Genomic DNA, 25,001 nt, shown 5'->3' on the forward strand with positions numbered 1-25,001 from the left:
TTCTTCTTCTTCTTTTTTAATTCTTCTGGGTCAGACATACATTAATTTGACTGACAATTCAGTTGCTCTTGAAACACAATGAAGTGCAAAATTCAAAACACCGGTGAAAGACCTGTAGAAAATCAAATTACTTCATATTAATGTAGTACAGTGTGCCCTTTTTTTTTTACAGCATACACACTGAACCACATGAGGCACATATCACGTACAACAGTAATCCCAGGCCATGTGTGCAAGAACATCTGGACAAAAGAAGACAAAGCTCCTTAGACAATGACAGATATGCAGACATAATGCAGGTCAAAGAAACGGATGTGGGGCGTTTGGTTTCCCTTCTCTACCTGTCTTGACTTCCATGATGGCATTTCGTTCTTTAGCCAGCTTCCCCTGTCCGATTATTTTCATATGTAAATATTTACATTCCAACCTTGACATTTTCCACCTTATCAAAAGAGTGCCTTAGTGTCTGTTACCTAAATCACTCAACAGCTGCTGATAAATTCAACACTCTGTGCACCAGACTAAAGCCTCTCTTAATTTGGGTTCAGTGTAGCTGAGGTTAAGGACAGGAGGCTTTCAAACTGAGAACAAAGTTAATTGTCCTGCACTGGTTATAAGGTTCATAGGTTTCCGTCATAGTTTAAAAATGGACTGCAAACTTGCAACTAATTAAATAGGGACTGCTTTGACCAATTAGATAATGCATTCGTGCTAAGCATTTTGTATCTGTGAGTACATCAGAGCTATATTGATGGCAGCACTTAATGCATGGCAATGAAGCTGTAATTAGGAGCAGCAACTTCATTTCTATTCTATAATGCATTTTTATTGTTGAAGAAACAAGAAAAGAAGTCAAAGTGGCATTGAATGTAAAGGCTACAAAGATTTAATTGTGACTGAAAGACAAACTTCCATTACAAATAAATCCCAAATCAGTGGTGTTAAAACAATAAATAAAGTAAAAAATAAATAGACTATTAAATAAAGTACAAAACCTCAATCAAATTGGTTTTTGTTTGGAAATACGTGTTTGTACGAAGCATTTCAAATTTCAATGATTAGAAAAAGGTCGGAACCAAGATAGGGATCAAAAATCATATTGCAGTCCTATATGTCTGAGGAAATAATCAAGGAATGCTTCATCCCAGCAGTTAATCATAAACCAGATTTTCCAAAGAGAGTCTCCGCAATTCACAGCTCCAGGCGACTTTAATCTGCTGATACAGAATGAATAACAGACTTTGGTATATCATCCACATATCCTGGTCCACATAACTGTCCGTTTGATCATTTTCTTAGTTTGCTAGGACTGTCACTTGGTGCAAATATCTGAAAATCAGAACCGTGCATTTGTTTGCAATACACCGCCGGATCGCATTTTCCCATTTGATTTAGTCCGACAATCTGTTCCAGAAAGTTTTTTCTTCTTCCATTTTGTCATTTCGCTAGCTCTTTGTTCCTTTTGATCCTTAATGTCATTATTGCTGTAACCTTTCATAATGATAAGGGATGAGACAGCTGCTGAGATTTCTGATTTAAGTGCTATTTCATAGCGGTGCCTCCGCTCTTCTTGTTTGCAGAGAAAACAGGATTTAAGAAACGCCTTGCTGCTCTGTTTCATCTAAACCAGAGACCTTAAACTTGATGGTCCAAAGCATATAGCGCTGAGAGTGCAATTGTAAAGAAATGTCATCGCACGAGACATCAAATCATGGCCAATTCAAGCATGATAGAAACCAGAGCGCATTACAATCACCTTGATCTCAGCAGAAAGTCGCCAAGTCTTACGTTAAACCAATAACGGCCAGCTTTGAGTCCACATTTCTGGTAGAAAAAGACCTGTGGGTCTGCTTTTCTCTCGTATTGCTGAAACGTTCAGTCAAGTACAGAGTAATACAGTGCCATCAGCATTGGAGGAGCAACGCATAAGATCTGAGCATAACGTGAGTGCTAACTAGCATTGATCGCTCTCCGGCAAAAATCAAGCATGCATATGAAACTAAATCAAAAATAAAAAACTAAAACTACAGAAATTACTATATCTTCTCTAAAAAAATAAACATATGCATATGGTAAAAATAGATCTAATATACAAGGTTTGATGCATACATCAATAGCTTTTTGATTGTTTTACACTTCCTGCATTTTTTGGTAAGTACATCAAATGCTACACGTCTCGACTCCACAGCGGTGAAAGCTCATCTTGTTAGACTGGAGGGTTGTGGCCTGTTCAAGGGCTGTCCCTGCAGTCCAATCCCGAGGCAGCTGAGAGTTTATTCAGTCCACAGCCAAAGGGTTTGGTCCCTTCGGTGCATTTTAAAGACAGTTCACACTGCAAACACACTGAGGGTGCTCGTCTGGTCTTTAAGCCCCAAGATGCTGTAGGCAATCCTCTTCAGATGGCCCGGCAGATGGACGCCAATGTTATGGATATCCCTGGGAAACAGAACAGGAAGAGTGTGTGAGAACGGGAGGGCAGGGTTATTAAGGTTTTGACATTTTGATTTTGTTTATATTTTTACTTAATTTCAGCCAAACTTAATACGCTAAATTTTAATAATACAGCATGTATCCAAAACTAAATCTTAATTTAATCCATGTCCATTTTGGTTTGATTTTAGTTTATTTTAGCTCCATGTCCATTTTGGTTTGATTTTAGTTTATTTTAGCTTGGGAGTCATAAAAATGTATTTTAGCTTATTTTCAGTTTTGCCAAGTTGTTTTTCTTATTTTCGTTTATTTATTTAAAAAATATTTATTCTTTAGTTTCTGTTTGAGTTTAGTCTTAGTTTTTATATTGTTTTAGCAACATATTATAACATGCCATGCAAATGCTTTTTATAGTTTTATAATAGGAGTTAAAGTTTTATAATATACCATTTATAAAAACTAAAACAAAAATTAAGTTTTGTTCATTTTATTTTAGTATATGTTCAGTTTTTCCAGGTAACTTTTAGTTTTATTTTAAATTTGTCTTTTCAGTTTTTTTTTTTTTTTTCAGTTTTGATTTTGTTAACAAAAAGTTCGTTTTGATTATTTTGCAGTTTTACTGTAGTTTCATATTCATATATATATATATATATATATATATATATTTAAGGGTGTCCATATTTTTGCGCATGACTGTATATATATATACCAAACCAAATATATATATATATATATATATATATATATATATACAGTCATGCGCAAAAATATGGACACCCTTAAAATGATCAAAATATGGTAAATATGATCAAAGAAGGCTGTGAAAATTAATCTGCATTGTTAATACTTTTGATCTTTTATTTAAAAACAAAAAACAAAAATCTAACATTTCATTGGATAATAACAATTTAAAATGGAGGGGAAATATCATTATGAAATAAATGTTTTTCTCTAATACACATTGGCCACAATTAAGGACACCCCTAGAAATTCTTATGAGTAAAATAACTCTAAAGTATATTCCCATTCATATTCACAATTTTGCCAGAGCAGTGAAAATTCCCATTTCCACCATCAGGGCAATAATTAAGAAATTTCCAATCAACATAAATTGTAACGAAACTGCCTGGAAGAGGATGTGTGTCTATATTGCATGGTGAGGAGCTCAGTTTGAGTGGCTGAGTTAGCAGCAAACACTCAAGATGGGTTTAGTGAAAACAGGGCTAAAAAGTACCCCATGTGTACAATGAAATATACTGCGGTATTTTTGATGTTGTGGGTCAATATTTCTGTTGGAGGTCCTGGACATCTTGTTTAGATACATGGCATCATGGATTATATTAAATACCAACAGATAAAAAATCTAAAAGTGAAAAATCTGTTAAAAATCTTATAATGGGCCATGTTTGGATCTTCCAACTGTACAATAACCCAAACTCAACCCTCAAAAACAACACAAAAATGGGTCACTGGGCACAAAACCAAGCTTCTCCTATAGCCATTCCAGCCCTCTGACCTGAACCCTACAGAAAATGAGAGGAGTGAACTGAAGAGGAGAAGCTGGGAATCTGAAGGGTCTGGAGTGATTCTGGATGAAGGAATGGTCTCTGATCTCTTGTCAGGTGTTCTCTAACCTCATCAGGCATTATAGGAGACAGTTTTGAGCTGTTAAACTGGCAAATGGAGGTTTAAAAAATAATTCAATAAAAGGGTGTCCTTAATTGTGGCCAATGTGTATTAGAGAAAAACATTTATTTCATAATGATATTATCCAATGGAAGGTTAGATTTTTGTGATTTTTTTAAAATAAAAGATCAAAAGGATTAACAATGCAGATTAATTTTCACAGCCTTCTTTGATCATATTTACCAAGGGTGTCCATATTTTTGTGCATGACTGTATATATGCTGCTCAAAAAATAAATAAAGGGAACACTTAAGCAATACATCCTAGATCTGAATGAATGAAATAGTGTTATTAAATACTTTGGAGTTACATTGTGCTGTTTAAGTGCTCCCTTTACTTTTTGAGCAGTTTTTATATACTATGAATCTTAAACTAAAACTCAGATTTTTTTTTTTTGACTTGAAAAAGTCACTCTGAGGAAGCGTTTGAAAGATTATCAGAGTCATAATTACATTTTAAATTAGCGCCTTGATGATTTTAAAAAGGATTCCCCCACCATGAATCAGAGCTGGCCGGCACAGGCGGCGGAGGACTTGTAAAAAGTTTCTGGTTTTAAAGAGTGCTACCAGATGACACCAGATGGAACAGTCGGCCATAAAATAAAAGACAAACACATCAAAGACATTTCTGGTCCTCCACACAAAGTTCAGCGCGCTTCTAAGCTAAAAACACCCACGGGAGCAGAGCCAGAGGTCTTGGAGCTAGGCTGTTACTACACTCCCAACCCCTTCATCAGTCACACTGCCTCCTCTGTGAGGTCCAGAGCTGTCGTCTTTACCTCCACATCTTCATCAGCTCTCTCGTTCACCACCCCTACACTCTTTCATCTCATGTCCTGGCTTTTAAGTCCAATCGTGTTAATGTGAGGGGAGCAGCCGCATAGCCTCATGGCCCCAGCAGGCAGAAACAGTGGATCCTGGCTACAGTGAAAGCACAGGCTTTGACTAGCTCTGTTGGGAATGGGAGGGAAGAGAGAGTCTACCGAAACAGTGGGAGGAAGGGAGGGATGGTAGAAGAGGGGAGGGGTAACAGCATGCCACAGTTCACCACATCCAGGCCACTAAAAGCCAAGTCTACTCTTTCTCTGCTGCCACAGTGTTACGTTCAAACTTGAAACAACCAGTAGCATTTTAAGGTGTTTGCTGAAAAGACCCTGAAAGGTTTTTATGATTTTATGTAAAAAGTTATCACTTGACTCGATTATAAGTCTTAACAAATTTAAATAGTTTATGCAATTTATGTGGTTTCCGAGCTCGCCAGATACAGTAAATCAAAAATGGTCTGCGGTTGTGCGAGATTATCCTTGCAACCAAAGCATGAATGTCAGCCACTTTCAATTACCAGATCCCTAAAACAAAAATATGGAAAATATTTATATGTTCTAGGAATTATTAAAAGTTTCAAGACACCATCTTATTTAAATATGATTTTGTCCTGACCAATCAGCCTCAGTGTAGGCTGTATGCCGCGAGAAAGGAAGCTCTCCAAACACTCCGAATTCCTTCACAGATTCCCAGAACTCCCGAATTGTGTTCATCTTGGGCCGTTTTATTCAAAGGACTACTTTACTATATTTAATACTAATTTTGTATTATGTAAGAGGAAAAATGTATGAAAATAATAAAACACATAAATATGAACAAAATTACATATTTGAATAGTGAGATAATACTAATAATTTTAATTATAATATAATATAAATAATAACAATAAAGATTCAAAATGTATAATTGTATTTTTTCATTAAGTTCTTTTTTCTATTACAACATTTATAAATTAAATTAATAAGATGTTTAACAAAAGTATGGTAATTTGAAGTCTGTGCATGCCAGAAACACCATTTATGGGCAAATGGTCATGATAACAGAACAAGAAAAACACTTTTTATGACTCCAGTCTCTATATGTTTAGAGACTAAATTAACCATAGACAAATATATAACTTTAACCTACTGAAAACCCTAGATGTTAGCTGGTTCCGGTAAAATTTAAAAAGTCAAACATTCCATTTATCTGGACATCAGGATATGACACACCGACTAAAGCAGAAATCAGTTGTGCAGAAATGCACTTTGGACAGTTGGCGTGATCTCATCTGATTGTTCACAACCACGCTTCCTTTGTATAGCGTGCTAAAGGTCCAGAACGAGGAGCACTTACTCGCTCTTCATCTGCAGCACCTGCTCCATGCCGATGATTCCAGCTTTGCTGAAGTTTTCACTGTACTGGCTCATCTTGATGGACTCCAGCCACTCGGCCACAGACCTGAAGGGAGAGCCATCTGAGCCACTGGTGCTGGGAAGCCGAATGGAAACCCTAACAAAGACAGAACACAAATACATTCAACAAACCACACTTTTTTGCAATTGTTGATTGGGATACAGACAGGCTTTTATCAGGTTCAAGAATAAGTAACTGTAGATACGTAACTGTCAGATTTTTCCCTCCTGCACGCATGCAATGTGATAAACATCGGAAGATGTCAAATCATTCAGCGGTACTACTGGTATGAGCTGCATGTCTTAACTTTACCAAGGAATGGCTTTGTTTGAACTGCCACATAACTTTCTTTGTAACAGACAGTACATGCCTCGACTTCTCTCTGCCGTCTTGTGATGCTTCATACGAGCCTTTTAAGAATTCAAAGTATGTGTTGAGCGCTTACCGAGGGTCAAAATCTGCAATGGCCTTCAGAGAATCTGGGCTCTTGAGGAGTTTGTCTATTATGCTGACAATGTCACCAAAGCGGGGCCGTTTGGAGCGATCTTGCAGCCAGCACTGTAACATCAGCTGATAGACGGCAGAGGGGCAGTCCATCGGAGCAGGAAGGCGGAAAGCCTCATTAATGGCCTTCATTACCTAGAGAGACAAAAGTAGTCAGATAAGACATTCTGCTCAAAGGACAGCAGAGTAATCATTCGTAGCCGATGTGGTGAGGCCAGTCCATACCTCATGGTTACTCATGTCCCAATAGGGCCTCTCTCCAAAGGCCATGACTTCCCACATGACAATGCCAAAACTCCACACATCACTTGCTGACGTGAATTTCCTGTAAGCTATGGCCTCCGGAGCAGTCCAGCGAATAGGAATTTTACCTCCCTGATGGAATAAAATAACTTTTAAACAAGTGTCAGGTAATCCCATGTAATTTCGGAAAATCCTGAAATAATAACCAGGTTGTAGTAATGGTAAAATAAAGAGAACTTACGCTGGTGGTGTAGGTTCCTTCAGGGTCATCTTCCAAAACACGCGACAAACCAAAGTCAGACACCTTGCACTCCAGGTTGCTGTTGACCAAGATGTTTCTGGCAGCCAGATCCCTGTGTACATAGCTCATGTCTGAGAGATACTTCATTCCAGCCGCAATGCCACGGAGCATACCGACCAACTGGAAGGATGACATCTCGCCGTCATGGTCCTGTGAAGAAGTAAGAGTTTCGAGTTTTTCTTGTGAAAGGAAAACCACACAAGGGAATTCTTGAGTAAATGATTTGCTATGTTAAATCACTATGCAATACTATGTCAGTATCATCTGTCATCATTTTTCGAACCGAGCAATGAATTTGACAAACTTACCTTCAGGTATTTGTCAAGAGCGCCATTTTCCATGTACTCAGTAATAATCATGGCATGCTTGACTGAAAAGAAACAGACAAAGACAAAGCGGCTTTACAAAACGGAAAGTATAAATAAGAGTTCTCATTCAAAAAAAAAGACCTATTAATATTGAATACAATACAGTTATTTTTATGTTTTTTTTTTACACACATATAGCATGTTTTATTGAAATAGTTATTTATAATTATTACTATACCTTTAATACAAATATTTGCATATTTCCCGTAAGTGTGGGCGTGGCCATTTGGAAATTTAAAGTGTCTGGCTTCAGGTGTCAAATTATAAATAATTTATTACTATAAATGTAATATTTTTTTCTTGAATTTAATAAAAGGTGTATAAAAATAATAAAAACTATAATAAAAAAATAATTATATACACACTTTTTACATATACTATAAAGTTTATATTTTATTCCTTATTTTCTTGAATCAAATAAAAAGGTGCATGTATATATATATATATTATAATGTTTTTTAATCTACTTGACTATGTAATCATAAATCAAATTATTTTTTATCTAATACACAATGACATATTTGTCTTTAGAAGAATTGCACGTTTGTTATAAAACTAGGTGTAGACTACAATTTATAGGGCACTCACATTTGGTGACCACCCCCTCCAGTCGGATGATGTTCTGATGTGAGAACTGTCCCATGATACTGGCCTCACTTAGGAAGTCCTGCCTCTGTTTCTCTGTGTATCCTGGCTTCAGTGTCTTTATTGCTACCGCTGTTTCCTTCCTACTGGAAACTTTCAGAATTCCTCGATACACCTCTCCAAACTCACCTACAGCACAGCAACACAAACCACCAAAGGAAGAGGCATACAGGCATCAGATCAGATAAGCAACATACCAAATGACAATGCTTCAATCGTGCCTCATGACATATAGGGGTTATTTAAAAACATGAAGGAGGTGCTTTGAAATGATGAGCAGCATGCATCTGGTGCTATGGCATGGAGAAGCCTATGAACATTATTGAGTTGATTCATGTGTGTGTGGGGTCAGAGGGGGCATGAGAATCTGTGTACAACAAGCAGACAGAAAGTGGACAAGGGCCATGTCCTGTGGGCGTTTTGAGAGGGGAAACACAACCACGGTGCACTGATCCTCTCATTTAAATGTGCCGTTTGATATAAAGCCTATAAACACTTTAGGACTTAGAACTAATTTAGCGGTTGTTTGCTTTATTTTTCATTCATGATTAATTAACTTTAATAGCAGTACTCCTCCATGTGGGACATGAAATAATGCTCCAGAGCGGGTTAAGAAAACAACACTAATTCAATTTGAATGACACTGGGAGGGGAAAAAACATCTCTGGAGGGAAAGAATCACTACACTAAAAATATTCCAGCTCTAACATGTAAAGCTCAAATCAGATAATTTCTGATGTGTGCCTTTTTAAAGCTGTCACTCCAATGAACTGTAAAAAAGCTGTCACTTTCAATGAACTGTAACGTAACTTCAAACTTCAAATCAATGAGTGTTGAAACTCCCTTCCCCCAGAATGCATTCAAAAGAGCCCCGCAGTGGCTTGTCAAACTGCCATGGATCTACCAACCTGCTCCGATGACTTTCTGCTTGGTGATGTGACTAGGATGGATCTCGCTGGCAAACTTGAGCACTGCCGTGTTGGGGTCTTCATATGTGTGAGGATCAACGTAGGTCTTCAATGGCTTCAACTGGTCTGGAATGAAGAGAATTGAGGGAGGATTTAAGAGAAGGAAAGGGACGAAGAGCGCCACCAAATGAAATTCAACGCCACTTACCTGGGCTGGAGAAATAGGTGTCCTCTGGCCCTCGTCTGGTGTGAGAGTTTCTTCGCCTGTAGAAGAAAAACAACTCAATGAGTACTCTACTTTTCAGCAAACCGACACATTTCTTTTCAGACTTGAATTTGAAGAGTGAGGTTGAGTAGTTGAGGAGTGCTTAGAGAAAAAAAAAAGCATCTGTGTTTGCCAAGTGGTGACAGAGGTCTGGGTTATCACAGGGAACCATGAGGGGCACACGTCGCCCTCACAGAACCTCCTACAATCCTTTCGCCTCTTATCCTATACACAATATGCCTCTCTGATTCATCTCCTTTCAAACATGCCTCTTGTTAAGATACACGTAGTGAGCAGTCAGTGGACAGTCAGCGAATCGATTCTTCCTCAAAAGTGGTAAGGCGCCGTTTCATAAAGAGTGTGAGAGCGGTGAAAAGGAAGCACTGAATGGTTTTTAAGGAGAAAGAAAAGGAACGGCTTGAAGGACTGACTGGGGGAGAGGTACAAAGCCGAGTGTGTGTGTGTGTGTGAAGTGCTTGTTCCTAACCGTTTTCGCAGAAGCAGGACCACTACCACGATGAAAAGCATGACGCCTCCTCCGATCACGGCCCCGAGGATCACTGCTGTGTTTCCTGTTTTTTGAGAAGCTGGGAAGCATTCAAGAATAAAACACACAACATAACTAAAAAGAGCAAAGGACGGAAGCCCCTTTCTGCCACTAAATAAAAAATAAACAAGGTAGTTGCTAATTTTTATATCACCATTCTGACTTTATAACTCCAAGTTCTGAGAAAAGTCAGAATTACGAGATATGAACTTGCAATTCTGAGAAACAGTAAGAATTGCGAGGTTATATCTCTCAATTCTGACTTGATAACTCGCAATTTTGACTTTATTACTCTCAATTGCATGTTATAAAGTCAGAATTGCAAGATATTAACTTCAAAATTGTATGTATTTTTTTTTTTAACTTTTTTTAAAAACTTTTTTTCTCAGAATTGCGATTCGCAATTCTGACTAATTATTATCCAGTGAAGGAAACGGGCTTCCATAGCAAAGAAACATTATCCGTTACTTCACAACAAGTAGGTTATTACAAAAAAAAAAAAAACATTCTGACCCTGATTTTAAACAGCCATGAACTTGTCTTGCTGGTGGTATTAGGGGCGGGACATTCTCATTCTAGAGAACATTTGATTGGACTATGTACAAATATCTGTGTAGTGCAGAATGAGTCATCATCAGTATTACAAATAGGCTGTAGATTTTTAATAGTAAATTTTGTTAATATTTAGGTGTGTGTGAGCATATAAATGGCCTTAAAACCAAAGAACTGAAACCCATAAAAATATCATTTTGATTTTGTAGGGTCTTAAAATAAAAGCACATTTTTTAACTTTGTGCACCTTCGGGGAGTGTTGAAAACTCCTTTTCCAAGCTGTAGCTGCCTGGGTTTCCCTCTGGGCTGAGAGCTTGAACTTTAAACAAGTAGACGGTGGAAGGAGACAGATCACTGATCTGAACAGAGTTCTTTTCCAGCACCAGCACAGTGTAGGTAGTGACCTTTCCAGTGATCTCCTCATCATTTTCCTGCAGACATGACAATGAAAGGAAGATGATGAAATGGAGAATAACAGCGCCACTATCATGGATCAAGATTTGCAGTTACGCATTAAGGCTGAAATGGATATTGCTACTGACCTTTTTGCGAAACATCAGTTCATAACGTGTGGCAACTGGCTTGGAAAGATGAGAAACAGACCACTGAAGCGACAGACTGGTGGAGCTCCTGTCCACAACATACATGGCAGTCACTTTTATGGGACCTGGAGGTAAAACAGCAGTTAAATTTGAGTCTCTGAAGTATATGAGTTTGTTAATATCGTAGACCCAAAAGTTTTAAATCCGATCTTTAGTGAATGTCACATGGTTCACTAGAGTGAGAGGAAAATTGAGTGTAATTGGAAACAGTCCCAGTAAACACTGCACTTTCGGTGAGGTAAAAACTGAAATATGATCTGACTGGAATCACCGTACAGACCATAATTCTCAAAATATCAGATTTAATCGGATTTCAAACCACAAATGGATGTGGTTTGAATCAGGTTGGTAAACATCTTTGTGAGTCTGTTTTTGCTGTTTATACTGCAAAAATTTAAAGGATTTGATTTCTGTTCCATGTTTAAACAATGCCTATATTAATGCCTATACTACTGATACAATTAAAAATATATATTTATTTGTTTTCACCCCCCCCCTCAAATGTGAAAATGAAATGAAAGAGAGCTGAAAATGAGAGATTGAAAATGTAATGAGAATTAAAAAAGCACTATTTTTTAAAGATTTCCCATCAAGGCTGCATTTATTTGATCAGTAGAATACAGTAAAAACAGTAATATTGTAATTATAGTGATCGGTTAGAGCACTGACTTGTATAAGGTAGAGCAGTGATGATGCTGTTGGTGGCTCTCTTATTGCTGAACTGGGACACTCCGCTCCGTGCCTCCACGGTGAAGGTGTAGTTCAGATAGGGCTCCAGGTCACTAACAGTGACTCTGGTCTCCTTCAGGTCAGTGTTGCTTGGATCGAAACGCACTTTCTCGCCACAAGGCTGACATGCCCTCCCCTCGCACCGCTCGCAAACCACAGTGTATCTGATATCACTGCGCCCACCGGTGTCCGCAGAGGGCTTCCATGACAATTGAAGCCTGCCTATTGACGTCTGAGCTGTGGTGGCCACCAGATCCTGAGGGGCGGAGGGCAAACCTAAACAGACAAACAGCAGAAAAGCCTTTTATTAACCCATTCACCTGTACTGGTTCAGTTAATCCAGACAGAAAAGAGTGACTGAGAAAGGATGTCGTATGTAATTACAAAATGACAGCAACTAGCTCATGACAGGTGAGATGTACACGCTTAAGGGAGGCAGCTCTCACCAGAGCAATCGGCTGTTTCGGGGTCCTCAGGTGCTCGATAAAAGCCGTCCTTGCAGGTGCAGCTGATGGCGCCAGAACCAGAGGGCTGGGTGTTTTCTGGACAGGGTTTGCAGGTCTCACTGGACACTGAAGGTTTGAAGAAGCCAGGCTGACATTCTGCGTACAAAAGCACATGTAAGATTAGCAAACTGTGCAATTAAACTGCTCACAGTATATATATCAAGTGATCATCTACATATGAAAGCACTAAATTAAACTCCTTTGAAGATTCTCTCTCTCTCTGTATAGCTTTTTTTTCTTTTCCTTTTTTTTTTTTTTTTTGAAGCCCTGTGCAAGAGTGCGCAAAGTTGACAGAGCAAGACTAAGCACACTCCTACTTATCCTGTGTGAACCATCCCCCCAATTCTCTACAAACAAGACCAGTCATCCCACATTCCAGCACGGGACCTCTGGCTCTCAAAATTCCACCACGAGAGAAAACAGAACAAATTGCATAAAAACAACATACAAGTTGAATGCTACATCTAACTAAGAATTCAGTAAAGAAGAATGTTGTTGTCAATTAAGTCCAGTAGATATTATACATACAGACATTATACATAAAGACATACAATGGTCCCTAAATGTCTTTGGACCACTAAGCCACACTTAAAAATGCAAGAAAATCTTTGCATTATATAACAAAATATTTGTGATTAATAAAAAAAAAAACATTAAGAAAAAATTTATTTTCAAGCATAAATTTAATCAATCAGACTTTGTAAATGTACAAACAGGAAGAAAAAAGAAAGGTGTCCTAGGAATCTGTCTAGAAACATTCTAGCATGCCCAGCTCATGTCCTTCCGCTATCCATTCACAGTCCACCACCACCGTACGCACACACAAACACACACTGCTTCCGTTCTGAATCTGGCTCTTTCATTTCTTGGAGCAGCCATATACAGGACCATTTATTCATCTTCACAATGATGTGCTGTACAATGATGTTTCAGTTTCAAGTGCAAGTCTTATCAGTCAACAGACAAGCTCAGACACACGCAAGGCTTAGATTATTGGTTGCAACATTACACAACCGTGTACACCATGTGTCTGATCAGGAGAAATATCTGTATTTGTGTGTTGAAATACTGCCAAAGAGGCAAAGATTGTGTAATACTAGTAGAGAGATGATTATAGATATTAGCCAAAAAAGAAAATCAGTATTAGGACACTTCAAAGAAGTGCAAAACATATACCATTATCATGAGGAAGTTTATCAGTATAATAACATACGGTACTGCATTTGATTTTCTGAATTGATTGTTTTTGAAGTTTTAATTGTATTTTTTTTTTTTTCATTTTACGATTATTATTGTTATAACTTAGTGTAAAATAAGTCACGTTATTAGATATACTGTTATAATATAATATTAAAAAAATAATAATTTTTAAATATATATATATATATATTTATTTGTAATCATTATAATCACTGTGCAGTAGCACAGTGACCTCATACCAAATCATTGTTTCCATTTTGTAATGGTTTGTTATCTAAAGATTTGCCAAACAGTTATAATTACAGAATAGGGTGCTTCCTCCTTCCTGAATGCTTTTTATCAATGGAGGCCTTGTTTTGGGTTGAGCCACTTGCTCTCCCTCACAGGAAGGGGGTTAACGGTAGTATCCATTACCTCTAATATTTGAGAGCATACATTCTCTTATTTCAAAAGAAAACTCGCAGCATGAAAAGAATTCAGCGTGGCAGCGAAGATCGGGCCAATGTGTTATTTATTCCTTCTTTCAAGTTGTCTCCTCGTCTTGTTTCTGTGCCAGCTGTTGTGGGGACTTTACTGCAACTCATTAACGCGCCCCTCTGCGGAGGTGGGGATAGTGCGGGAGACAGGGGGACTGAGGGAGAGACAGCGAGGGATAACGAGTCCTGGTGGGATTTGAAAGGAAAGGGGGGAGTAGGGGAAGAAAAAGAATTGTCCTATTCACAGCAAAGGGGGCCAAACAGCTGCTGCTGCGAACCCCATTTCATATCGGCCCCTTCTCGGCTCGCCACTCGTAATCTCCAAATTCTTAAGACCCCATGCTTGCCGCATTGCCACATGCAAGCGTCTAGCACAACATTGGACGACCCATTTAGTCTGGACAACAGGCACGGAATGCCACTCAGGGCAGCGAGAGAGAAAACACTTGTTTTGAACAGTGTAGATGCCACGACACATTAATACGCTGGCTGGCTTCTTAACAGCCACAGAGAAAAACCTGACAGTGTATACAAAAAGTTTACAAAATACTTTTTCAAAATACTTTGTGTATAACGAATCAAACTTTTCAAGTCACACTGAAATAAATGTGGTGTAGGATTTACTTTGGAACTACTTACTAATAAAAAAAATAGATATATAATTTAGGATGGTGTTTTTCTTCCTATTTTGAGATTTTTTTAATCAACAAAATAACTAATAAATGTTGTGGTTATTTTTTGATTCCTATATTCACTTAACAACATTGACTTGACAAAAAAAACTCAGAACTAAGATCAGCTGTTTGTTTGTTTGTTTGTTTTTCAGAAAAAAAAATGGATTTTTTATTTATCTGCATTAAATTAATGAAAAAAAAACTAAAATGGTTACAAAGAAAATGCAAGTAACACACTGAATTAAATAGTTGATTGAATTCTAAAGCTTCTGTGGTAATTTTAGCCAACGTTTCACTTTCCAAAATACAGCAGGAATGTGGTTCAGCACGAGGGGCTTTGTATTCACATTTTGCACACAACAGGAAGCAGGAAGCACAAGGCTGACACGTAGCTTCCTTCCTAAAGCAGCCAATCAAAGCATGCATGAACAGAGAAGGTGAATGTTAGACACGCTCTGGAAAGAAGAAACTGGCTCATTCGCAAAAATCATAGCGAGAGGTCAGAGGCGAACAACAACTTATGGCTTTTGAGGAACACTGATTACATCTATGTAATACAAATTTCCCAGCTGAGATGCAAAGGATATATGTCGGCTGTCTTTCATGGGCCCTGTCTCGCTATCTGGCACCAAGAGCCCAGGCCTTAAGAGCCTCTGAGTGACTGTTTGTTTATTGTGAGAGTAGCTGGATCCTGCTTGCCGATGACCTACTGGGGTCTGTGAGCCATGTGGGTTGAGTGGAGCGGTCAGAGCGAAGACTGATGAGAGGGTGACGTTAATGGACGGATGCATGGATGGATGGGTCGACAGAGAAGGGGAAGGAGGCCTGAATGAATGAGTGTTTACATGGCGGCGGGACAGCGCAAACCCCTCCAGGACAAGAGTTTGACGGAGGGGGTTTCAAATGAGAAAAAGGAAAGAAAAACAAAAGGCCTAGTCATTTAAACCTAGGCACGGAGGGGCTTACATGTAGCCCTAGGCATGGTTGAGTTAAAGTGTGCTGCTCCGCCAGGTGTTGATGGCCAAGTAAAACAAACACCAGAGCAGAGTGAGTGCGGACAGCGGCCAGGGGCTAGTTTCACAGGGGAAGAGGTTCAATTCAGACAGAGCCCCGCAGAACAAATACAACCCACACGCATTAGAAAACGAAGATGTGTGCACATATATATCTATATACATAAATAAAGCATAAACAATATGTATTATATTAATATTATAAAAATGATATATATTATAAACAGTGTAAAAAGTATATATATATTAACATGTTTGTGTGTGTATGTTTATATATTTATGTATAAAAACATTTATTTATAGGTGTGTGTTTATATATTTATGTATACACATTAGTGTAATTGTTTCATTTTTAACAAATAAATAAAATTAACTTTTTTTTAAGGGATGCACAATATAAGACAAAATCAGGTTTTGGATGATAGTATTGATTTTAATTCATCATATCAGTGCATATCAATTTAGCATATCAATTTTGAAAATGTTAAGTTGACACTGGATATTTTTGGTGGATGGTCTACTGTCTTTTTCTGTCGATTATTAGATTTTCTGTTAGTTTTCAGGAGTACTTATTTTTTAAATGCATACACAAATGTAACTAATATTTTGGGATTGCTTAATTCACTTAACATAACATTGATTTAAAAAGACACCAGCTAAAACTAGTCAGTACTATCAGACATGAAAATAAAATACTAAATATTTAAATAAATTCAGGTTGTTATCGGCTAGTTTTTTTTAATCAGTTCAATTCTAAATATTTTTGATTTTACCAGATTTGAGGTGTGCTGAAAGGTTTATGCATATTAAAAGATCTCTGAATGGTCAGTGGAATGGTTCTTATGGTCAGACAGGACAAAGCCAGAGCTGTGAGTGTGTGTGTGTGTGTGTGTGTGTGTTTGTATGTATAGGGGGGGGGGGTGCAGTGGTAACATGAAGCCAGCAGGGAGGGAATGGTCTCTAGGTGTGGTGAGAGCATTAGTGCAAGGGATTATCAGCCCAATAGAAAAGTTGTAAAAGAATTACATCTACGCTTTACAATTGCACTCACTCTTTCATCTAGTCCTTAACACGCACAATAAATGCTCTAATCCCTCTCTTTTCACACTTTTCACTCATTCTAAAGGAAAGAGGGCAAGAGGAAGAGATGACAGAACACAAAAGGACACAAACACTGAGACTCATCCAGAAATATTTGTCCATTAAGAAAGGAGTTAACTAAGAAACCTAAAAACACTATGATAAAACCCCCAAAACAAGCTCTCCACTGAATGAGCACAACTAGTGCTCTGGTTTGCTCTCGCTCTGGCCTTTACAAAACATCAGCCCATTGTCCAAACTTTGAGATGGCAACACAGATGGGAAAAGTCTGGTTAAGGCCAAAAATGTTAAGCAAAGGCATAAACAAAATTCCTTAAGTGGGAAATGAATAAACGAATGGAGCCAGTGACTGAGAGTGACCATAGAAATCCCTGAGCGGATGAATTGAAGGGTCACCAAGGATTAGCAGGCCTCCGGTTTCCGCTATAGCTTGTCCTGTTTCGGGGGACACAGAGCTGAGTTGGAGTCAGGAAACTGCTGATCTCACATACTAGCGGCACAATACACTCAGCACATGCACACAATCCTAAACTTAACTCCTGTCATGTATGAGCCACAGTGTATTTGGAGCGTCAAACCTAAATGTTCCACCTCACTGGTGGACCGAATGGGTCAGTGAACTAAAAAAAGTAACAAAATTATATACGCAAAAATGGCCACAGAAATCCCTCCTTATATGGTGACTCACTTTATCATTTGCTCACCTCCTCCTACATGGTCAACGCAAACATTTTGAGTCCCAGTGAGCATAGTTTAATTTGATCTGTATGTTTCAGCAGTCATTATCCTGAAATGATCAGAACAACCACGTCATCCACTCTCGTTTCATTTGATGTTGGCACTTGAGGTTGACAGAGGATCAGAGAAGTCAACCAAACCCATTTGGAAGTGCTCATCATTATCTAAACTTGCCCAGGCAAATGGTACCGCAATGGAAAGAACCGGCAATGAATTGTTGTGGTTGCTTGCTAGTTAAGTAAGACTAAGAATCCCATAGGTGGAGATAAATGGTTTCTGTGGCTTAACGGGTATACAAGAATTAAATAAGCCAAAAGAAGAGGGCATTAGCATCACATAAAGCAGAGAATAATTACACCTCAGGGTACAGATTATCACAGCTTTCATCAGCTCTATTCTGGTGGAATACTGCTGAACTATTTAAGCGCTGATTTTAAGCTTGTACAATTGCTAATATTTTAGCTAAACATCTAATTTTTAATTTAGTTTACTTGTAGCCCAGCAAACTCTGATATCTCACTTTTGGGTGATTTCTTTATTCCCTTTCTGCACTGTCACCCAATGACTTGAGGTATCCCAGTGCTCTGTGCACTTTCTCAAGCAAGGAAATCCAAAATTTGACAACCTTTTGATCATAAACATACATGTATGTGAGTCAGAGCTAACGTTTATTCAAAATGTTTTTGCATGTAAACTTGGGATGACCTAAAAGCACCTATTTGCCTCTGGGAGACAGATGGGGATAAGCAAAGCTGTTTATTTACAAGATACCAATTGAAATCTCCAAGAAGAGCTTAAACAGTGTTTACAGGGCCGTGTGAAAGTGGATGTTTAAACTTTTAGTACATATCACTTCCAAGACCTGCAGTCAATGCCAAAGACAACATATTGTCATTGCAACAGTTAAAGACAATAAATACAAAACCATGCCTAGTTGGTTTAATTTGGGAAGACTCTAGGGATCACGATCAGTTTGGGAGTGCATCTAAAACTGTGAAACTAAGTACAAGAAAACAAGGAAGCAAAAAAGAAAGAAAAGACAAGAGTAACAGGATAGGAAGAAGATCTATCCAAAACCAGTACTTATGGCTCTTGAGGACACACACCCAAGTCAATTACTACCCAGCCAGTCACTCACCACACATTATATGCGCAAAACTCTAACTTTGTCACCCATAACTCTCGGCTTAACATGTTCCAGTGCAGGAAAAGCACAAGGATTTTTGTCCTGAAAAATGCAACTGTGAAAGATTCAAGACCATCCGGCTTCATCATCAGTGTCATATTGTTCCTACAGATCAACAATAGGGAGGCCAATAGCACTCTGATACATTCCAGAAACTATAGCTATCCAACTCTGGCAACCTCGGTTCACTGCGAGTGACAGGGTGTGGGCATGAATTCCTAGTGCAATCTAGCATAGGTCAGGCAGCACGTCTCTGTGTGGTCAACAAAGGTATGCACTCTTTTATTCATTATGTCTGAGAAATGGTGTGTTTTGTTAGTGGAAAACTGTGTCAGCACCGATACTGGTTAAACTGCAGTGCTGCGTACATGTCTAATATACATATTGTTAAAAATTTCACCACCGAAGGATACTTTGCCATCGTTTTTAGAGAATGAACGGGTAACTCCCCTGATCTGGCTATTTGACAATGATTGCCTTTAATCAACAGTAGATCCATCAATGTGAGTCAGCTTTTGCCTGGAGCTCTCCTCAGGGGATTCCTTAGGCCGGCAGTAGTTGGGAAGGCTCCTTAATAAACTTAGCAAGAATGCATCAGCCAAGTGAAAGAGGTGCTTGGGGGGGAATGCGGAGGGGGGTTTGTCTCTGAACACAGCACTACATTGTTCTGCTACCTTTAAATGCCATTCTCCACCTTTCCAATACAATCTCCTCCCTCTCCAAAGTCTGACACTTTATCTTTTCCCATTCTAAACCATGCACACACCTGTTCCCACAATTCCAGATCTGTAAAACAAGGAATGTGAGCGAACCAAAAAAATGCATGGGCATGAGCTTGGCAACTGTAATGTGTAATCGCTTTGCCTTTGCTTCATTTTTTGAGTTTCATTTGCCTGTATTTTACCTGTCACTGCATGTGGCTAAATTGTGGAAATATGTTAAAGTGTTGAGGTTAGAGGACGTTTAAAACAGAATTAGGCCTGCTCTAAACAAGCCCCAACATGCCATTTCTCTCATTTCTATAATCGCTAAGCACTTTAGGACTGTCACGTGGCTGATCTTGCTCTGGTGTGGCAGGGACGAGAACACAAGAGAAGAAGATAAGAAAAACAGGTGACTGTGGCATACAAAATTGTCACATCCTCAATGTGAGATTTAAAGCAGTCATTGAAACGTTCTGCCTTAAGCACAGTAGGTTTGCAAAAGTCGTTGATATCTAAACTGGTGTTTTAAAGAATGCTGGGGGTTATGGGAGTCAAACGTACAGTGTAGAAAAGTAAACAGCTTGTAAGCATCTTAAAATGTGAAAAATATAGTGTGAAAAGAATGCCATATCATATGAAATGAGAGCCATAAGACTTCTTATAATACTTATTATATACAGCACCGAAAAAAATAATCGCAAGCCACAAGCATGTATGGTAAGGACAATCAAAATTCACCAAAAAAAATCTGTAATTCATTTAATGATATCCTACAACCAAAATGCTAATCACATTCTTTGTGGAAGTCTAATCAATATTCAAATTCCTGACTTAAACCAGAGATCTAAAGTGACAACAGCTGGTGCTGGCCTCAATCTGTGGAAACCAAACAAAGAAACGTATGTCTTACCTTGGCATGCATCGTTCATTGCTTCAAACCCAGGTATGCACTGGCACTGGCTCATAGGCACGACCCATTCCCCATCCGTGGTGCAATAAATTCGAGGTTGGTCCTCACTTACAGCGTTTGAGACGCAACTTCCAGTCACCTCCCGTAGGGCTTGATTCTCTCCCCCTGCTACAGTCTCAGGGAACTTTGCCAAGCTCTTCACTGTTGCAGGACATGTTTTATAGTAAACCCTGACTGAGTAGATGGCAACGCAGGCCCCAATGTCCTGGAAGGCCAAGTAGAAGCCCTTGTGAGAAAGATTATCTACTACTTTTGTCTCAATGTTCATCTTCATTTCCCCAAGGCTGGATATTTCATCTGGAGCAATGGTGGCCACTTTGCGGAACTGGCCCTTGCGGAAAGCTGTGCCAATGTCTGCATCAGCCTCAGAGGCATACAAGTTAAAGGTCTCCTTACAGGTAAGTGAGTCTACATTGAAAGAGTTGCAGTCACGGACTACGAATTGCAGCTCCACGAAGACCCGAGAGGCGGTGGGGTTGCGCTGGATGAACGTAGTACGAAGCCAGTTGTCTTGTTCTCGTTCCTCCACGTTACATATATAATAGTTATACAACAGAGAGCCATTCACAGCCCTCTGGCCTATCTCCCACTACAATGTAAAATAAAAAAAAAAAGGATGTTAGCAAGAAAGTCAAAACCAAGATTGTGGACAAAAACAATTCAATAAAAGATGCCAGTGAATGCTGAGGACAAAAATAACACAAAATGCCCTAACCGTGGAATTTTAAGTAGTAGTAAGGATGCTGGTCAATTACCCATGCACCAGCTTCTGGCAAGGAACAATGCAGCAGTCTTTCTTTTGCATGACTGACGTATGCTGAAACATATCTGTTAACATGCGGTGTACATGTGTGTTCTTAGCTCTAATTTCATGTGCACCATGATATTAATTACAGGAGAGGTGCATTGTTTTCGTAGTGTGTGGCACGGCAGTAAAACAGTCTCTGCAACTAATGCTTCCATAAAAAAGGAACTTTGTGGTTTAAAGCATTGCATACATTTGAAAGACATTGAACTCTTTAAATAAACAGCAGCTCATTAAGAGTTCAGATAACTTTCTATAAAGCTGAGCATACTGACATTTTGTTCACATTCTTAACATCTCAGCTTTTTGTATTACGGGCTGAAGTAAAATGCTTTAGATTTAATTACTTTGTGCATTTACTTTTTCCACATATTAAGGTACTTGGCATCCCAGATCATTCCCTGCTGGAAAGCCCAGTAGCTTTTTTGGAACATGGTTTTAAAATACACTAGCTGATCTAAACTTGTCAACCAGCTATAATTCTTCAATACCCAGCTTGACTACCCTAAGATTCTATGACCCCTATAGTTTATTGCTGGTCCATATTGGTCTACCAGTTAGAAACCAGCTACCATGTTTTAAAACACATCCTTTCTGATTACGCTTCTAAATTCTAGTTAACATTATAGCCTCAGCTCACGTCACAAAAAGCACCATATGCGCCGACCTTTAAAAGTTAATTGCACCCTCAGTTTTACAGTCGCTAACACGGGGCTTTAAAATCGCACGGGACTACAAGTGTTCAGCAGGCAAAGTATGTGCAATGCTATAAACTTTTCCAGGAATGTTTTGAGTGTAAACACGGAATTATCCGTATCCAATAACGAAAAACCTGTTTATTCAAAAATCCCTTGAAACAAACGAAACGACATGCAGCCAGCAGAACTTCGAAGGTTCTTACGGTAAGAACTAGAAGTAGGCTTCAGTAAACTCACCCCGTGCTCAACAGGAGATGTCAACCAACCCAACTCTGCTCCCGAAGCCACCATATCCAACAGCACCTCTGTGACATAACGCAACAAATAAAAAATTGCATATTAAATATTTTTGTCAGGATACATAGCAGTAATTTATAACCAATGATTCATTCAAGAACGTTCATACTAGAAACAAACGTGGAAATTATGTCTAATACTACTCATTTAAAAAAATATCCATAGAAAAATTATAGTAATTAAATAAAAATTAACAATTCATAGAAAGACTCGGTCCAGTTGTTTTCGTCGCTAAGTAACTTTCACACTTCGCTTACAGATTTACTTCAAAACTAGAGTTTGTTTTACGTTCGCGTATGATAGGCTACATCAAATGCTTTTATATTTATATCTAAAACAGCCTATTTAAGCCATGCACTATATTTAAAAGAATTTTAACGATACGAGGTAGCATATTCACACTTAAACTGAAATTCTATGCACAACCTTCACCAGATCGACGTAGGTAGTTGTCTAGTTAGTAAATCACTTTTTTTTCTCTCGCGCAGGTTGATTTAACACGATGCCAAACATTGGTAATCAAACAACGCACATTATCTCCATAGAGACATTTAGCACAGAACTTTAACACAGTTTAATCCATGTGTGTGTGAATCTGAGGTGTAAGTTTTAGAAAGGTTCGAAGGGTAAATTCCACGTAGCCTACCTTGCTTTTTCTGAAGAGAAATAAATACAAAGTTCATAAATACACTGACAAATAAAGTACGCTTAATCCGGCTGTAATCCATTTTGGAGTGGACAGTGATGTCGGCTGCTCCACGCTCAAGACAGTTGCTGTTCCAGCTGCGCTCTCGAGCGGAGCTTCATGAACCCCGCCTGCTGGAAGCTGATCGACGTCTTTATAGGAAGGAGGTGGTCAAGGGCACTGACATGTACGAGTTCCCTGTTGGGACCCCGCCTCGGACCTTTCTTTCAGAGAGTAGATTACCTGTAAAATTTACAGTAACTTAGGCCAAATGTTTAACTTTTAATACATCAAATTAAAACTATACAGCAAATGCCATCATTTTTACATTATATTTTAAACTGATTTCCAATGCATTGTAGTAATAAACTTCTGTGTAATGTCTTTAATTTATTTAAACAATTTATGTCATGTTTATTGTTGAAAAGAAGCGAAATTTGTTTTGTGCTCTTACTTTCAGTTCATAAATAACCCTTTCTCCTTTTTTAAATTATGACGTTATATAGTCTATCTGGGACCAGGGTATTATTGTTGATTAAAACTAAAACCATAACTATTTTACTTGAAATAAACGAAACCTTAAAAATAAAAATCAGACTGAAATAAAATCTAAACTTATTTTGTAATTGATCCTATGGGGCTACTTTCCAAGGCAATATATTTTGTGTTATAAATAACTAAAACTAATAGAAAAAAAAAAAAAATATATATATATATATATATATATATATATATATATATATATATATATTTATATATATATATATATATATTTTTTTTTTTTTTTTTTTTTTTTTATCATTTTTTAACATAAAGAAAATTCCTAAAATGTGAACTAAAATTAAAATGATAATGGAAAATATAAAGAAAAAAGAATTCAAAATATTAATAAAACATATAATGTTATATGAAACACTAAAATACATTTTTTTTTTACATTTCATTGATGTTTATTGGTTAAAAATGTATAATGAAAGTTGCTGTATGGTTGGAAAAGCAGAACTAGAGCTTGAGTACAATACTTAAATCATGAACAAAGTGTCCTATAGCAACTCTTAGGAATTTAGGAGTCAAGCTCCCTGTGTTTGAGACCCCTTAGCTGCTCCACTTACAGCCACACAGTTAATTTGACAGAGAACAGTTTACGACAATCACCCTATACTTTCTGTACAATTCATTAAAAACAGCAACAAATGGCTATAATAGGGCTATAATAATATGTTTCTTTTTCTTTGCACATAACTGATATATTATTATACAAAATTACTCAAACTCATAAATATAGATCTGTTTTTCAAAATGTCTTTCTTACTGAAATGAACAAACGCTGAAAATTATGTGCAACCCCTTTTTGGGGAGTACATTGCTGCATTGCACTGCTCTTGTAAAAAAATATCCACTTTCCACACCTCTGACGACACCATATCCACAGAATCTTCCACACCAGGGGCTGCTCCCAACATTTCACAGATTTGTTTAGTTCACAATGGCATCTCCTGAACTTCCCCACACCACTATTCTCACCTCACATCCATTGTCACACATGCATATGAATTGAAGAGATTGATTTGAAAAAGCAAATCCAGAATTAAAATGTAGAACTAGCTACTCTTGCACTTCTTTTGCAACATATTTTGGAATATAGTTATATTTATTACATTTTAAGGCCTTTATGTGAACGATGAGAGCAGTATTCTTCTTTTGTATTCTTTGTGACTGTTTATTTTCTTACATGAGAGAAATTTGAGATTAAAATATAAAGCACTTAAAATACACTAGTTACCCAGGTGGAAATAACTTTGTAAATCTTGAAACTTAAGTCCTGAATGGATGGAGAGTGGTTTGAAAGTGTGGGGGAAGTTGATCGGAGTGCTGTTGGAGGACAGGTGGTAGTCCACTTAAACAACAGGTCTTTTGTTACTTAGCCCATCAACATACAGCAGCAAGTG

At 38.0% G+C, this 25,001-nt stretch overlaps 1 protein-coding gene across 1 annotated transcript; it reads right to left on the minus strand.

The window, feature by feature from the left end:
- LOC113045602 (ephrin type-A receptor 2-like) lies at window positions 1-23,201 on the minus strand. Its single transcript, XM_026206070.1, has 17 exons — window positions 23,014-23,201; window positions 22,308-22,375; window positions 20,508-21,156; window positions 12,446-12,601; window positions 11,940-12,275; window positions 11,211-11,335; window positions 10,916-11,099; window positions 10,057-10,156; window positions 9,513-9,568; window positions 9,305-9,430; window positions 8,340-8,525; window positions 7,692-7,753; window positions 7,324-7,533; window positions 7,065-7,214; window positions 6,781-6,974; window positions 6,276-6,431; window positions 1-2,436 (listed from the first exon to the last, which is right to left on the minus strand). Exons 1-17 carry the CDS (start codon window positions 23,093-23,095, stop codon window positions 2,328-2,330), a joined length of 2,949 nt encoding a protein of 982 aa, XP_026061855.1. The 5' UTR covers window positions 23,096-23,201; the 3' UTR covers window positions 1-2,327.
- Between the last annotated feature and the right edge of the window lie 1,800 nt (window positions 23,202-25,001).

This window comes from Carassius auratus, chromosome 27 (genome assembly GCF_003368295.1).
Source record: "Carassius auratus strain Wakin chromosome 27, ASM336829v1, whole genome shotgun sequence".
Taxonomy (NCBI): Eukaryota; Metazoa; Chordata; class Actinopteri; order Cypriniformes; family Cyprinidae; genus Carassius; species Carassius auratus.

Excerpts from the sequence above, each read along its gene's own strand:
- LOC113045602 (XM_026206070.1), bottom strand. The coding sequence starts at position 23,095 with ATGGATTACAGCCGGATTAAGCGTACTTTATTTGTCAGTGTATTTATG. Across the intron at positions 10,157-10,915 it reads GTTTTCAACACTCCCCGAAG|CTTCTCAAAAAACAGGAAAC; the intron begins GTGCACAAAGTT and ends AATGCTTCCCAG. Across the intron at positions 7,534-7,691 it reads CTCTTGACAAATACCTGAAG|GACCATGACGGCGAGATGTC; the intron begins GTAAGTTTGTCA and ends ACTTCTTCACAG.